Here is a 17561-nt window from a genome sequence, read left to right as displayed (position 1 = left end):
AGCACTACCGGACTATAGAAGGAATTCTCTGGGATCCCAGCTTTAAAGGGTTATTCCCTGGTATTATCTGTCAACACTGTAGAGTAATGGCTGGTTTTCACTACTCCAGTCACTACTACCACAGCATCCCCCCTTGTCCGCTCATTCCGGCAGATCCATAGAAATAAAACTTCTAGCATTCCATTCACCCTTGGTTCTGGGCCTCACTGACTTATACCAACATATATACATAACCAGAATATGTCAGAGAGAGAGCAGAGATGAGCAGAAAGCATTCAGTAAATTGCATATTCAAACTTTTTGTTAGAAAAGAAAAATATCTTCCCTGAAAATCTTAAACAGGATTTTCAAGCATGATGTGTTTTCCACCCTGAAAAATTAAATATTTGAAAACTAGATTTGTAAGAGAGAAACAATGTAACAGGGACTTTTTGACCACCCCTTTTCTGTTGGTGAAAAACACTGATAAGGGGACTTAAGGGAGCCTGATGTACTACCTGATTATTCCCGAAAACAGTGAAATGATGGCTTGCTGTCTGTGAAGACTAAGCCATAGATGTCATCAAATGCATTTATTTTATCAGAAGATGGTGGGTTTTTACCACCCATGCCCAAATGTCCCCAAAGGTTGCAAACTCCTGACTCTGCAACATAGCTGAGCTTTATGTAACTGACTGTTCATACAGGGAGAGAAGTATTCATCATCAATGCACCAATCACTTCCAGACAATTCATGGCGATTATCCATACGAAATACTATTTGAAACTGTTCAGGCTGTATTCCAGAACATTGGGGGGTTGGATCCATGCTGCTGGGTATGTCAGGCCATGCCATACTGACACCCGTGTTGTCAGTGCTTGCAGAATGGTCCGTGCTTGAATGGTTACACTCAAGTCAAGGGATCTAAGGTGATGCTCTTGTCTAAGCCTGGCAGAGTTACTGTGCAATTTTTAAACAGGTTAGGTCAATCTTAGTCCTCAGTTTCCCCACCTGTGGAGTATAGTTTGTAGCTTAAAAAGGGTTAAGTTTGTAGCTTAAAAATTTGCAAGGCACTTAAAAAGCATTGAACAGAATATGGTATACTCCTGCAAAATATGTTTATTAACTAACTGGCAGAGATCTGCTGGTGTATTAGGAACCTTTCAGAGATGTGCCATCTCATTAGACTGGTACAAAACAACTCACAGCAGGAGGGAACAAGTTGCTTCAAACAAGGTTCAACTTTCTGCCAGTTTAATCTTCATCTCATGGAAAGACTTCTAAATCTTAAATTAATTACAATTCCTTAAATGTTTTCTGATAACGTATCTCAATCTCTCTGTTTTATGTCTTTTTATGGTTTCTTTTTTTGTTGTGGGACAGAGAACTAGATCATTTTTCTCCAGTGTCCATTAAAATTTCCATTGCCTGCAGTGCAGTATGCTCTATAAAAGAGATGAACCTGCTGCAAGTGAAATAAGCTGATGCTGCACTGTCTTTTCAGAGCAACTGAAATCTTTATAGATTATTTTTCCAAGTGTCATGAATCGCCTTCAAAGTCACAAGTCACTGTTATCAATTAATAGACTTAATAGTCTCATTTTCAATTCACATTCAGGCCATACAGAGTCTGTGCTCATCCTGGCAGATGGTTGAAAGCTTTGCCTTTCAGAGATAAAATGTTACCTTGTCTGGGGGGTAGTGAGGAGGGGGGGGTGATTCAGGAGCAGAAAGACATGTTAAAGTGCAGCACCTGAGGCCTTCTTGTTTCCTGAATTTACAGTCTCAGGCTGGCAGTCGTATAAATGAGTGATGCTCTGTGATGTTCTCTTCCAAGCAGGCTACGAAATTGGCAGGGAGTCTTCAGTTTTGTGCTGATGTGTCCAGAATTCAAATAATTCGATTCTTGGGTATAATGACAATTGGAGGCACAGTATTACCTTGAGAACAGAGAAGGGAGAGACAGCTTCTGAATCCTGTATTGAATTAACAACCGATTCCCATTTACTCTCTCTGCTGAAAACTCTATTATGCAGGGTTCTTATTGCCCTTATTCAAGGACATGGAATTAAAAAAGTGATATCGATGGTAATGCTCTCATCTTCCTACCATGCATGACATTGAATAATGGGGACAAAGAAGGGAAATCTTGAAGGATGATATGCCTTTTAAAATACTGCTGATATTGAAAACATATAAAGGACAAAGCATTTGAATATCAGCTGATGAAGTCATATGCAGATTATCGTGTTTTTTCTATGATGTTAAATAATTTTTGTGTTTATTTTTATCATTGTTTTCAAAGCATTTTATTATCTTGTTGTTCCAGGAGAGACTCTTTACTGTAAGGAACACACTTGGAGTGAGGATGGAGGTGAAGTATTGGTTACACTAATTCCAAGAAAAATCTCTTCTCCCTCCTCCTGAATCCAGAGAACAAGAGTTACAAATGACTTATGAGTGTTATGAGTAATGCAGCAGGCTTGAAAAAGTGGTAACTCACAGCAGTGTGATAAACGCATCTCCACATGGGAATCTAGCAGCAAAAGAAGTGTTAGGAATGACTACAGCATTTTGCCTTATATTTTTACTCTTGATAGTTTTTTATTTTTTATTTTTTTTAACCTCTTTTCTTTTCTGGCATGCATACGTCTTGTTCTGTGATGTCTCAAGGTTTTTCTGGCTGGGATTATCAACAGACTGGTATAATTATACAGGTAGAGTCATACTGCTGCTTAAGCAGAGACTCTTCTGGCACAAGCTGTTGTTTTCTGGTTTAGCTTAAGCCCCTTCTAAAGTTACAAGGACTAGATAAAAGAGTTGGCCGTATAATAAAATAAGAATATCCACCCTGCAGCATCTTTCCATTACAAATATATTCGTTTAGGTTTTAAACATATTTCCCTGTGTAAGTTATACCTTACACAAAATAATGAGTGTATTTCCATTAGGATGTTTTTGAATTTTTAAAGAATAGGTGATAATATTTCCATTTCACAGGTGGGCAGAGAAGCAAAATATTTAACTAAATTGCCCGAAGTCACATGGGAAATACTTTCCGAGGCGGGAACAAAACAGAGATCTAGCTTTCGTTAGTGCAAAGCCTTCCTGAACTATTGACACTAACACATAATTTCAACTCAGGTGTTAACAAGGCCCCTCATACTCCATTTTCAGTCAGACTTCTCTATAAGACACAGTATGACTGAGAAAGGTTAAAAATTACACTGTAAAAGGAATAAATGTCAAAAGTATTATCTGTAATGATCTCAGTTGCTTCTGATCATGTCAATGCTATCTTTATACAGATGTAATTCTGTGGTTTCAGTTATTCCAGAGTCACTCGTATCATCAAGCTGTGTGAGATCAGAATGTGGCTCAAAACCTCTTCATGGCACTTCTGAACAGTCGAAATCACTGCCTACTTTGTCAAGGGGAAGCTCATTTTGTCCCTCGGTTGCCCAAGCAGTGTCATGACCACGAGCAGAACGCTGCCCACTGTCCGAAACCCATGCTACTTGTGGGGAGGTCCTGCGGCCAGCACTTCCGTGTGTTGGAGCGGACTTCACACTCCCTGGTGCATCACAGTCCCTTTGATACTTGTCTGTGTCAACATGCCATTGGCAGGGGAGTGCAGAGAGAGCAGCTTTATAACAGATTGCTGTCATCTGTAAAATTTTCCAGCCATGAACTAGTCGATGAAGTTGTAAACACCCCTCTCTCCTGCTCATACTGTAGTGCCATCGAGGTTTATTTTTTTCAGGGAAAGGAGAGGAGTGAAAGAAGAGGGCTCTGGGAGAGACACTGCAGTGGCATGACATGGCATGATGATTTGGGAAGCTTTAAAGCTTCATGGCATCTGCCATGAAGCTGTTGTTACTTCATTATCTGTCGATACAGTGCTCACTGTGTGCATGTGCTCCCATGCACAGACCCAAAAATGATTGTGCACATGCACCCTGCATTAGCATCACAGATGCATCCAGCAAGAGGGGTAAGCTAACAGGGATATTGAGACAGTATTGGCAAGGAGCCACTGAGAGTGCAGAAGATGCTACCTGGATTTTCCTCGCTCTGGGTACATAGCTTTCTTGTCTGTGCTGACAAGGATGTATTTTAGGCTGAGTTGTAATTATAACGGCTGCCTATGGCCTCCAGAGGTCAGCATATCACTTGAGAAGAGCTAAATCACAGAGCACTCAAACTGCACTTTCTCTTTTCAAACATGATCTCATTATGTCCCTTGTATAGTCTCCCACTTCAGTGGTAATAAAACTGAAAGCTTTTTGTCCCCAGTGCTGGCTGTGACAACAAAACCAAGAAAAAAAAAAAAAGAGCTCTCAGAATATACATCGTAAAATGTAAAATGCAAAATGTTTTCAGTGATTAGCACTGCCAGTTGGATGACAGATCCCTTAGGTGATAATTCTATTGAAAAGAATCAGATAAATAGATATCCATACACTTAGGTGCTATTACTCATATATTAGTACTGATGGGGTGAATGAACGTAACAACTGTCTTCTGAGCAGATTATCAGATTTGTTCCACTGTGCTATCAGCTCTATTTTTAAAACATTTGAGCAGAATACCCAGTTCTTTTGACACTCTCAGAAGAATAGAGTAGAACCAGAAAATATATAGAGATGAGGAACAGAGATGTGAAGAGGACCAGAGGTGTGAAACAGCTTTCATGCAAGAAGGAACTTGGACTATTCATATCAGAAAGAGGCAAGTTGGAGGGGATAAGTTATAGGCCTTTAAAGTCAGGAATAGTGCAAAAAACCTGACAGGAAATGACCATTCATACTCTCTCCCAATATAGTGGACACCCAATGAAGAGGTCAGGAAACAGGTTTTGAAATAAACACAGCATAGAATCAAACCGTGAAAATCATTGCTTTGGGACATTAAGGAGGCTGAAAGTGTAAAAGTCGAAAAAGGGGCAGGGCAAACTCGTGGAGGATGGGTCTGAGTGTTGAGCAAAGAGGTCTGAGGACAAGTTCAAAGATCTCTGTGGATCTTTCTGCAAGCTGGGAAGGCTTAATGAGGAGGTCACTCCATGCTTGCTTTGCTCTAGGCTTCCCTAACTCCTACTAACTGTCAGTGTTGGAGTAAGATACTCAACGTCCACTTTTGCCTGACCAGGCATATGTCTCATGTTATTATTACTATAACACTAAGAAACTTCCTTCTGCTTAATATGCAAGTGGCAACAGTCTTTGAAGGAGAGGCCTTGAACTTAACTCCTTCTAAACACAAGCAAGTATTGATCGGCTCTAAGTTATATTATACTGGATTCAATAACCCAGAGCAAAATCAGGACCAGCTATCTTTCTAGGAGACCCTAATCCTACACAGTCTCCTCTGAGATCAGATAGCCCCTGTTTTTGTCGCAAAGTAATGCCCAACTGTATTTCACTGTGGGCACCCAGCCTCGAAACATTCTCATAAGCACCAAAGAGCCTCAGCATCACACAACACTATCTGACTTCCCCTCAGTGTGAAGAACTCTGCAAAGCTGGTGTTCTCATATTACTGCTTTGAAACACAACCTTAAGTGGATACAGCAGGAATCAGTTGTAGACCAAGTGTAGAAACTCCTCCACCAAAAAATAAAATATCTAATGCAAACAAAATATCCAGTCTGGCTCCCAAGAAAGAAATAGCAACACTCAAATCTTCTGTTATTTTTATTAAAGCTGCAGAGTCTTACTACACACAACAAATATTTTATCGATATAATCTAAGTTATTAAAATAGTTGAACAACTCTTTAGATTTATATTTGTATAGAAATGATCTGTGGAACATCTCATCTTGAAACAGCAGTGCCCCAAAACAGCTATTCAGCAGGATTTTATTTATTTATTTGAAGAACAGTTTGGGACTAGAGGATGCATTCTTCATTCTCACAGGAAAAAAAAAAAAATCCATGCAAAAATAACCCCCACCCTCTTCCCACTTTCTGTCCTACCCGAAATGTAAGGCCTTATTGAATGACCATGTAAGTGACTGGCCATTTTCTTCCAGTATTCTTCTTCATATCTACATTAGGAGCTGTTGTCTAAACTGAGTAACTAAAACAAGATGAAAAGAAAAATCAATTGCACAATCCTAGTCTGCAGGTGACAAAGTCATAACATCTCTTTACATAAGTCACTACTGTTTTTCCAGTTATGAGCATTCATTACCACATTATGGTTGTTCCCCAACTCTTGCCTATCTGGCTGATGTCAGTTATTGTCAATACGCCTTTGTTAACAGAAGTCAGTCTATCTACTATTGCTTCAGTCTCCCTTCTTCACTTGTATGTAGTTTAGATTCTACGTAGCACTGCCTGAAAAGGGCCTACTCTGTGGTATTTTCCCCCCATTTTAGACAAAGCACATAGCTCAGGTGGTTATCTCCTCACTGTAGCTATGCGTCTGTGTCACCCGTGAGATGTCTTTTATAGACCATGAGCCATGTCTTTGCTATATCATTCCGTTTAACTTAGTCCACTCGTAGATGTCCTGTTCACATACTATGTCCGAGTTGATGAGGAGGTATCTGTCCCCAACACAGAAGTGTTTCTGGCAGGCAGCACATTTGAAGCATTCAAGGTGATACACTTTGTCCTTCACCCGCATGGTCATCTCATAAGCCCGGATTCGTTTGTCACAGGAGGCACAGAGGCCATCTTGGCCAAAAAGCCTAAAACAACAACAGCAGAGAAGTAAGCAGAGTTACGTTGCTGGAGAGATGGGGAATAACACAAATCAAAACAGAAACACACCAAAACATCAGTGCCTTGCCCCATTAGTCATACTATTGTCAAAGATACATAGAGGTCACATGGAAAGCTGCTGAACAAAATTCTAAACTTTGCAATACCAAAAATTGAAGTAGAAAGTCCAAGGTCCTCACCTATTTTCAATGTGATTGATTTCTGTGATCAGTGACCTTATCCTGAAATATTGAGCAGCTTCAGGGGGAGTAAAGGACTGTTGGATCATAGCATAAAGTTGTGTGATGCAAATACTTGCACATATATGATCAATAGAAATTAGTTTCAGCTGATAATTTTTGCCTATCTTAAGCTGTTGTATTTGAAGTTTATAAGAAGGAAGCTTGACACAAGCTATGATTTAACATACTACTGTCTCTTTTTGTTGCCTCCACATTTGAAATTCTTTCAAACTCAAACCTTTCTGTATCCATGAAATCACTCCTGCTGGGTTTCAGATGGACACATGCTAAGACCTTCCAGGTACTATGCTAGCCCAAACAATTTTATGATTGGACTGATCTTTTATCCACATTTAGACCCCCTGCTGAGATTATTATGGTATTTTCTTTTAAAAGAAGACTCTAATGAATGCACCACATAGGTATCCCCATCACAGCATGCACCACCACTCTGCTGGAGCAGCGCAACATACTCAGCCACGTGTGATGACAAAACGAATGCCAGCACTTCACACAGAGTGCTGGTTACAGAGTTTGCAAGTCATATCATTAATAAATAAGCAGGAAGATATCTATTTATATGTATATATATTACATATAGAAGATATATAATATATATATATTCTTAGAAGGGGGAAGAATTTCTATTACTTGTTTAAAGTTTACACCTATTGAATTTGACTTCTACATTTTGATACTAATTCCAGAAAGACTTTGTCCACCCCCTACACTTCCCTTTCATATACATTACCTGCTTCATATAACCTGAACTGGAAATGGAACACCCACTAAAGAGAGCTCTTTAAGGGGAAAAGACATCGTTTCTTTCTTCTACCAGGAGATGTCAGTGTCTACTTCTGCCCAGCAAAAGTAATAACAAGGGTACAAAAAGGTTGCAAAATTTCTTGTTAATAATGGAAGATATTATATGTTACATTACTAAATAAATAAAAACATTTGAATTCACTGCAAGAAAATGCATTAATTGCATTGCCATATATTCTGTTGCTTCTATTTTAAGATGAAAAGTATTTGGAAAGTGTAGCTAACACTGGTTGATTGCTGGAATACGGCACATGCCGAGTGTTTATAAGAGGTCCCATTTGCATAACTCGGTTCTTAATTTCTGCTAAGCAAAATTCCCATCAGCAAGCTCCAGGATACAATAATTAGGAGCTCCTCTGTTATTTTATTTTATTTTTTGTAGACTTTTGTAAGGTAACAGAAAAAAATATAAAGTATCTTTATTGTGTTCCACAGACTTCCTGCAACATTAAGGATCCATTAGAAGAAATGCTATACAACCAGCACAGCGAAGATCAAAACACTTTTCTTGTAATTGAGAATACAGAGATCTTTTATTATCAATTTTCTTGAAATATATTAATCTCAGTTTAATCCTTCTACTTACAAATTATGGCAAATCAGATAGACAGAGATATTCATGAAAACACCCTTAACAAGTGTGTTCATGGGATCTGATTCAGCCAAATATCTTAAGTTCACGTCTGTTCAGGACCAGGCTTAAGAACGTCAAAAATCCTCTGGGTGCAAATTAGCAGGATCAAACTTTCCTGTACTGGCTGCAGCTTTGCAATAAGCATACAACACATTGTCTCTTTCTGCTTGAAGTGTTCCAGATAAGTTCACCAGTGATGCAGAAAAAGACATGAATCAATCCATGTATAAAAGGCAGTCACTGCAGAAACCAAACGAGTACAGCAGCCCTGCTGGTTGGTAGAGTCAAGCATCTCTTATACAGCCGATATTACTGCATCAGGAAAATGAATTAAATTCAGTTACCTTGGATACTGTGTTCATAAATGAGAGAACTAAATGATCTTTCATCAGTAGCTGATCTTGGCACCTGTTTTTATATAACTTTCAGCTCCACAGCAATGCTTGGAGAAGCACAGAACTACTTAAAGCCATTCCAGGGAACTGGCTCATGGTCAGCTCAGGTGCAGGAAGCCCTTCTTGCTGAAATTCTTCGCCGCTCCCCGGTTTCTACTTGAGAGCATCCCATGCTGACACAGCTCAGTCAGCCTGGAGCTACTGGGGGGAGCAGCAGCACTTAGCAAACCATGTTAAACTCTATGTTTAAGATGAATCAAACTGAATTAATTATGGACCTTTGTTCACTGCTATACCTTAAATTAATAAGCAAAGCTGAAATGGTAGAAAGAAGGGGAGCTAGGGTAGAAGAAGTGGGCTGGGGAGGCTGTATACCTGAGATAGTCCCTTCTGCAGAGCTTCCTGCCCAGTTTGTAATACAACCGTCTCCCCACTTCTCCAAGCCTGCACCCGCACAGGTCGCAGCTGAGGCAATCTTCGTGCCAGTACTGATCGATGGCCTTCAGGAAATATCGGTCCCCGATGTTCTGCTGGCAGCCACCACATGTCAGCAGTGAGGGGGGGATCTGGAGCACTTCATCCACTGGCTCCCTGCGTGAATGAAAGCATTGTTGGAGGAGAATGTACCCTGCAACCATCCACGTGAGAAGATGCAGAGGGAAAAACAAAACTAAACAAAACGAAAGATTGGTTAAGTTAGAACAGAATACATCTTCATTTCTTCTCCCAGCAGAGTAAATGATTTATCCCCTTCTGGCACAAGAGGGAGAAGGACTTCACTCTTCTTGTGCTTTAAAAAGAAAGGGACAGCTTAGGATATAAGGAGTTAGCAAGAGTATCCAAACATCTGCGAACTAATTTTATACTTTTCTTCAAAGGGTAATGCATAAACACAAAAGTCTCTGTATCACCCATGTGTGTTCATTACTGTAAACACATCTACTATGTTAAGACGACTAAAAAAAAAAAATCAAATAATGTGATTTTCACATGATTAAAGATCTTTTCAAAAAGATGCCTGGATTCACTATTTCATAGAAATGCTGGTCATGTCTGTATAGACTGACAAATGCCAACAACCACAAAGTCCTAGAAGTTCTTACCATTTTCTTCCAATTTTCGAGTAATTCTGTTTTGCCCACAAAACGTAGCAAGGCTTTCTTTGCCATAAAAAAATGTGCCTTTTTTCAACAAGATTTTTTAAATGTACCTATAAACATCTGTAAGTAACCTAATCAACCCAGATAACCTCTGGAATTACCTATAATTTATGGAAGAACCCTAGCATTACCATAAAGCATCTGTGCATGAACCCCAAAATGCATGAGCCTATCTTGTAGACCTGATCCTTCAAGCTTTGACAGTAGTGCTGCTGGAAGCAAGGGAATTCTGCCTCACCAAGGGCTACAGGACTAGAAAAGATACCTGAGGGATTTTACATGCAGTCAATTTTCCTTTGGGAATTGCAAATTTGGGGACTAAGGGATGATATTTCACTGAACAGCATTAAATAAATACAACAGATGTGGCTGTTGCCCAGCTGGTTTATGTTTTGCTGCTGTTTTTAATAAAGCCAGCATGTTACCTGATGTTACTGCTGTTTTTTCCTTCAGCTAAGGACATGAATCCCCTGAGATGGGTCTACAACAGCATAGCTCAAATGATGTCAAATAATTATTGCAGATTTACACATCCCTGAGTGGAAAGAAGCACAAATCATTAGTGTGATACTAGCATTGACTATTCATGTAGGATATTTTTTTTTCATTTTTAAAAAGCTCTGAAGTCTGGGTTGGTTCTGGCAACACCTGGGGATAAAGCAGTAATTTTCTTCGAAACTACTTTCTTAAGGAATACTCTTATTTGCCTTTTTGTGTAGATCTGCCAAAAAAAAAAAAAAATCAGCAAAAATTAAAAGGAAGGCATGTGAGCTCATTTCTGCAAGTCTTGCAGTGACCTGGCACTGCCACTGAGGGCCTCATCCAGAACCCAGGGAAGTTAATCAAAAGACTAGGGGATCAATCCTTTAAGCACTTGCTGAGTTTTAAACCTGTGGCTGGCAGCAAGGAAGTCATATGTTTGCACATTTATGCTTATCTGCTTTGCTGGATCATGACTGAGGTGCTCAACATGAGGCAGAGCAGAGCCCCAAATCATTCGGCGCACTGCCCTAATAGAGTCTGCCAGCGCTTTGCCTCCGTCGCTGGTCTATACTCCATCAGGCTGGCATGGGCAGAGGAGAACCACACTGAGAGAGGAGAGCCAGGCTGCTCCGAGTTTCCAACAGGAAAAATTATGTTGCTGCTGCCTCAGGTAGCTTTCTGTAAAGCACAGTTACTGGGTCAGCAGTTTTCTACGAAAAAATTACTTTCTTCAGCGTGGAGAAATGACGGGTGGCCAAGAACTTCTGTGCTGTGAAACTGATCCTGCAGCTCTTACTTAGACAAGCTGAGCCCTCAGATATGATCTGATTATACACTAGTCTGCTTTTCGCTCCTCTGTGTTTAAACTGCTGTGCCCTGAAAGTGCTGTCATAACACCCCACTCTTTCTAGCTCTCTGCTCTGCAAATTCCATTAAAATCCTATGATCAGGCCCCACTTTTTCCAAGTTTTTTTCTTTCGAGCCCCATCCTTCCTTTCATGAGGCACGGGCTCCTCTCTTGTCCTCAGACAAGTTCTGTGAGCCTCTCAGCAGAGCATGCAAGTATAAGGAAATGCACGCTATTATCCTTTATTGTCCGTTATTTGAAACTTCAGACATGCCCCCCAAATATTTTGTCTTATGGGTGCTTGGGAATCACAAGCCAGTTCTCTGAAAGCCCTAAACTCCGGAACAGCCTGGCGGATGTTTACGCAGAACAGAATTTCTGTTTTCTGCATTAGCTTTTTGATGTCCATAGACTTCTAAGCCAGCGCCTAAGTCACTAGAACACACAGGAGGTAAATAAATAAATACTACTAAAACGGTACAGTTCAAACCCAGGCGTCTTATACCTAGGAGCTTAGATTATCATTCTGAAAAGATGGTATAAAATAAGAAAAAAGGTAGCATATAAAAAGTGAAAAGTGACATGGCATGAATTGATTTAATCCGCCAAAGAAATGGTTCCCATGTGTTCACTTGGGGCTTCGAGAGATGGCATTGTTAATATCTCACAGGAAACAAACCACGAATGGCTGAACTTTCCTAAGAGCGATGTTTTAAGCGTTATCTGAAAACGGAGATTTTATTTTTCTCTCTCTCTTTCTTATCGTGATTGCCGCCGAGCGTAGCTGCGGCTATGGGGCGGCGCGGTGCTGTGCTGCCCTGCCGAGCCCGGGGCCGGGGGCAGCAGGTGCGGAGGGGCTGGCACCCACCCTGGCACCCACCCTGGCACCCACCCTGGCACCCATCCTGGCACCTTCCTGCACGGCACCGCCTGGGGACCCTGCACAGCACCAGGGTCCGGCCCTGGGTGGAAAACGTGGAGGGCAATTCTCGCCCCCCGCACCCCGTCCGTCACGTCTCCCCGCATGCCCTTTGCAGCACAGCCACCCCCAGCGGTTTACCCGAGCCCTTGAAAGTTGCGAAGTGCCTCGCATGCTGAAAATGTGGAAGTGGGGCACCCGCACAGAGCAGCCCTGACCTTTCGCTCTGATCGGCGGCGGCGAGCCGGGCGGCTCGGACACGGGGCGCAGAGCCCCTCCGAGGGGCCGGCGGCTCCAGCCCGGGCGAGCACCGCTCCCGCCGCCTCTCGGAGCGGCTCCCGGCTCCTCCGCGCCCGCGGATGCCCCTCACGGCCGCCCGCTCCCCCGCCGCGGCTTCCCCGGGCTCCGCCGCCCGCTCCGCGCATCCGAGCCCGGCGGGGACCGGCCGAGGGGCGCCCGCGGCGGGGGTCGGGGCCGGCGGCAGCCCCCCGGGGGGGTCCCCGCGGCAGCCCGGCGGCACGGCGGGGGAGGTGCGGGAGGGAGGAGGCCACTTACTCGGAAGGATCGAGGCTCTTCCTCTCGATGGCCGATGACATTGGCAGGGATTGCTCCTTTGTAGTGTGCCGGTGGTGGGCTCTGCCCCCGCAGAGGCTGTCTGCTCTCGACGCCTTCTCGCCAGCCGAGTTCCCCCTCCGCCCCCCAATGACATTCACAGGATTTCCTCCTGCAACACCAAAGAGAGGAGAGAGAGAGAGAGAGGGAGAGGAGGAACGGGGGCTGGGGCCGCCGCCCGGGGCCGGGTGTCCGCAGGCCGGCCCGCAGGCTCTCACCTCCCATCCTCGCCGCGCTCCTCCTGCGCGCCGGGCGGCGGGGCCGGGGGGGGGCTGCGGCCGCGGCCACCGCTGCCTGCCCCGCACCGCTCCGCACCGCTCCGCACCGCGCCGCGCCGCGCAGCCCCCGGCAGCTCTCAGCACGCCCCCGGGAGAGGCGCGTGTGCCGCCGAGGTGCGGCTCGGCATCATTATTACGGCTCCTCTGGCTCGGCCCCGGGGCTCCGGTTTCATTTCCTTTTTCCTGATCACGATTCAAATACAATAGAAGGAAATCACACTTAAAGAGACAGCTGCCCGTTTCTTAACTGGACTCCCGGGGGTTTGGCAATGCGAACGGCAGCAGCGCCGCTCGCTCGGCTGCTTAAAGGGACACCCGGGGCGCTGCGGTTCCCTGTCGCGACACAATTTCACAGCGCTCCGCCGGCTGCCAGCCGAGGCTCACCCGAAGGGCTGCGAAGAAGAAGCCCCCGCTTCACGTTTTGGGCTGCCGCCCCCCCTCACCCGGTCCATCCCTTGCACACGCACATGCCGCACGCACAGGCAGGGCTTTGCACGGGGCTGTGAGATCTGCAGGGGAAAACGCTAGGGGAGAGCCTAGGTGCCGTCCTTCTTCTACCTAGGGTGCAAACTGGCCGACTAAATTGTGTCTCGCTGCTATCCCGTAGTGAGCACCCACGGCCGCCCGCTCCTAGGCGCCCCCGAGTTCTTGGGCAGCGATACAACGCTTTTAGGTCTCGACGCCGCCTGATGTCAGTGAGCTAAAAAAGCTCCAGAGTACCAGGTATTGATCTGTAGGGAGTCGCAGGGGAGCTAAAGATGGGAAACTCTCGCCTCGGTATCTCTGTTTCCCCTCCCATCCTTCCTCCCCCTCCTCTCCATCCGCGCAGCACATCCCGGAAAGGACCGGGTGAGAACTGTTACCGCAACTGGAGCATTTTCCAGCCCCTGTGGCGTTAGGTACTGGCGACTGCTGGGGGGCAGAAGCCTGGCTGAGACGAGCTGCTTGCCCTGCTAATTCCTTTAAAAACAGAAAGAAAAGATCTGCAATAACGCTCCGGCAGAAATACTTAGCTTCTGTATCAATTCCCAGAGCAGAAATGTTTGATGTCTATTTTTATGACTGCTTTCTATTTTTTTCCCAGCTTTTTGGCAGCTAGGGTTATAATATCTGAAATACATTAATGAGCCCGATTCGAAGATTAGTAATGTCAGCAGAAGGACTGTTATTCATTTCAAGGGGCTTTGAACCAAGCTCTCGCAACACTTTAGAGCCATCACTGGTCATTAGAACGCATCTTTCTTATTCTAAAAAAAAAATTATCTCCAACGTATTTCAAGTTATTACAGGATGACAGCCACTCTCATAACCGAACATTTCTGTTAAAGGAACAGCCTCCTTTGTTAGGTTCCAGACAGGATGATGAATATTTCATTTCTTACATATTTACACTGCCATCAGAAAAGTCAGATATAAACCTTTCAGGAAGACAGAATAATTAAACTATTGCAAGGTACACACAAAAAAAATTAACTGATAGGAAAATTATTAGGTTGGTTTAAAAAATCAGAAATTGGACTTAAAGGTGGATCAAAACCAGGCATAAGAACTTCAAACATGTTTGAAGAAAGAAAAAAAAAGTCATTTCTGTGAGCTTGATTTCTCCCGGCTCCATGTTTCAAGGTTTAATAAAGTCTGAGTCAAAATTTCCCCAATGATTGGGGCATTCATACTCTGAATAGTTTCTGATGGAATAATGTGAACAATTCTATAATGCCAGGTAAATTTTCTCATTCAGATGATGCCGTTGTGCATACTCTACAACCATATTGGTGTGCCGTCTCTCTTCTATTCACTTTTCCAAAATTTACACAAAATTAATAACTTAAGACAACTGTCCTTCTGTCTATGTAAAAGAGACTGGCTGGTTCAACTGCTTTGGTGAGGGACAAAAACATAGACATCGGCACGTTTCAGATCCAGAACAAGCTTCCTAGAAAAGCCAATTGTTTAAGTGCAGTACTTGTGATGGTGCTGGTATCACTGCATGTTGCTCCAGACACCATCTGCCTCCCAGTGTTAAAAAAAAAAAAAAAAAAAAAAAGAATGTAATAATGACTGCAAGGTTATTTCTTGTCTTCTCTCTCTCTCCTATGAAAGAGAGATGCTAGGCAAAGTAGTGTGGGTAGATTTAAGAAAAGCGAATAAAAGCAGTCGATCTGCTGGTTCATAGCAAAACAAATGGATTGCTCCACCATGTTGAGTGGGACAGTGCTTGAGGTCAATCTGCTTAAAAAAAGAGCAATCAGGAAATGCTGCGTGAGGATTAAAGTTGTCGTAGTGTCTTCAACAAACTGCACAGCAAAGACACCAGACATCGCTTGGCCCCATACATCAGGAGGGGTTTGGACTAAGTCAAAACATCGTTTTGCAAGCACCAGTGTGTCAGAAGATAAACAGAAGCTGCCAGGGGCAGTGTCCTGCCCTGAGGGTGAGTACCAAACTGCTGTTGGCTTTTGCCCAAATGTAATTTCTGTAAGCACTTTTTCTTCAGCTTTTTGGGTTCGTCCTTACTGAAAGTTCCCACTGGATTCGCAGTAAAAGCCCAGCAAGAAGGTCTTTGGCCTTCTAAGCAGGAGCTGTGTCTTCTAATGCCTTTGGGGATCAAAAATGTACACATTCTGGGGAGACAATTCAATTTTCCTGTATTGGGTTTATACATAATAGACTCTCACTCTGGACAGAGTATGCCCACCTGAGGAGTCCTGTATCCCAACAGAACTGCTGGCCAGTAATGAAGAGTTGCTTCTTTTTTCCATCTCTGGCAGGTCCCTTAATACCTCTGTGCCTCAGTTTTCCCATCTGTAAATATTTACTTCCCTCAGCAGAATTGCTTGTTGATTTACTTTTGCCTCCTGCTGAATAATGTTCACAAAGACAAAGCGTTATTCAGTGCTAGAATTCGTGGTGCCTACATTTCCTGCACAGGGACAAAAAGACTAGTACTATTTTTAGTGAAGGCTTTTCTTTCCATTGTCCCTTTCTCTGTGAGGCCGTATTTTCCAGTGTTTTTTTTTTTTTGTTGTCGTTGTTGTGCAGCTTTTTGTGTTCACTGATGGATTAAAGATCATGAGGGATGACTCTTGGTTTCAATTAGCTTTTATTCATATAGATCCTACTATAGACTAATTCTTGGAGCATAGCTGAGATCAAAACAAGTGTTATTATTCATGTCTGACATTCAGTGCTTGGCATAAATTGGCTGGACTTTTCTCTATATTTCTCTGTAAGAACATTTAATGTAAAACTGCATGGTTTCTATGAGTGGTGTCATCTAAAGAAATAGCTGAATGTGTCTGTTTCTGAAGAAACATCCCCTCTTCAAATGAACATTTTCATCTTTATTTTGGAACTCTGCTCATTTGGGAGAGTGTCAGGACCACTCGGTCTCAGGTTGCTCCTACTTTTATTTCTTCAGTATATCCTAGCTTTATTCCCCCTAGAGCTTATGGATAATATTGAACAATTTCAGATCTCCTTCATTTAGAGAAGCCTGTGTATAGAGAGATTAACTTTGCTGCCCTCAATAGTCTGTAACATTGGTTGCCTAAAACGTAGTTTATGAAGATTTAAGTCTCTGCATGGATACAAAAATTAGATCTCAGTGACTGTGGCCTAGATTTTCTGCTAGCAGTTTCTATGGGATGGGAAAGTCAAGACCGTGGCTGAAGTTCAAGGATTAATATGAAAGGTAGCAGAGAAAAGGAATATGGACTTCTGTAATTTGGGATATGGTCTGCCACTGACCCAACGTATGGTATTAGAAAAATCACTGCTGCATTTGAGGGGTCACCTCTTTGCCAAACAAAATAATCCTCCTTTCCACCACATTGTGAACTGAAGCTTCGACATGCCAGATCTTTGGGTGACACCCTAAAGAAACAGACTGTTGTTGCCTTTTTTTTTTTTTTTTTTTGACACGACTTTCACACTGCAGAACAAGGTAGGAGGCTTGGGAGGAATTCCATTTGTCTGTTTCTGGCCTCTCTGAAGAATATAAAATGCTTCAGTACAAATCAGTTTCTGCTGACAACATTTGACTACATCACTGGAGAATCAGTGCCGTATCAATAGTGTAACATCACCACTGTGTAATACTATAGGCATGAAAGACAACACATAATTCAAAGATTTTTATTTTTTTTTTCCTTTTCATGGACCTGGAATTGTCTTTTTCAGACAATAATTTCTGTTATATATGCTGTCACCACAAATTCTAGTGTTTTTTTTGTTTTGCTTTGTTTTTGGTTTTGTTTTCCATGTCGAAGACTGCACATCACTCTTCCAGCTAGTGTATTTTCTCGCTTTCTTGGGAATGGAAGTGGTGATAGCAGGGATAAGTTCTCCTTGAGTGATGACCACAGTCACAAATGTTAAAGTCTTTGGAAGCTCTTTGCAAAGTGTGATTCAGAGGATCTAAAGACTCCTGGCTAAGGACACACTTCTCTTTTCGGGGGTTAACCTTCCCTTTGAACTGG

At 43.0% G+C, this 17561-nt stretch overlaps 1 protein-coding gene across 1 annotated transcript; it reads right to left on the bottom strand.

Annotated features, from left to right (window-relative positions):
* Window positions 1–5660: 5660 nt before the first annotated feature.
* Window positions 5661–13567, bottom strand: LMO2 (LIM domain only 2). Its single transcript, XM_083838448.1, has 4 exons — window positions 13024–13567; window positions 12749–12917; window positions 9160–9375; window positions 5661–6675 (listed from the first exon to the last, which is right to left on the bottom strand). The coding sequence occupies exons 1-4, from the start codon at window positions 13028–13030 to the stop codon at window positions 6456–6458; spliced, it is 612 nt and encodes a 203-aa protein (XP_083694574.1). The 5' UTR covers window positions 13031–13567; the 3' UTR covers window positions 5661–6455.
* Between the last annotated feature and the right edge of the window lie 3994 nt (window positions 13568–17561).

The sequence above is a fragment of the Anser anser genome (assembly GCF_964211835.1).
Source record: "Anser anser genome assembly, chromosome: 5".
Lineage (NCBI taxonomy): Eukaryota > Metazoa > Chordata > Aves > Anseriformes > Anatidae > Anser > Anser anser.
The sequence above is the reverse complement of the archived record's forward strand: the minus strand, read 5'-3'. Positions and strand labels throughout refer to the sequence as shown.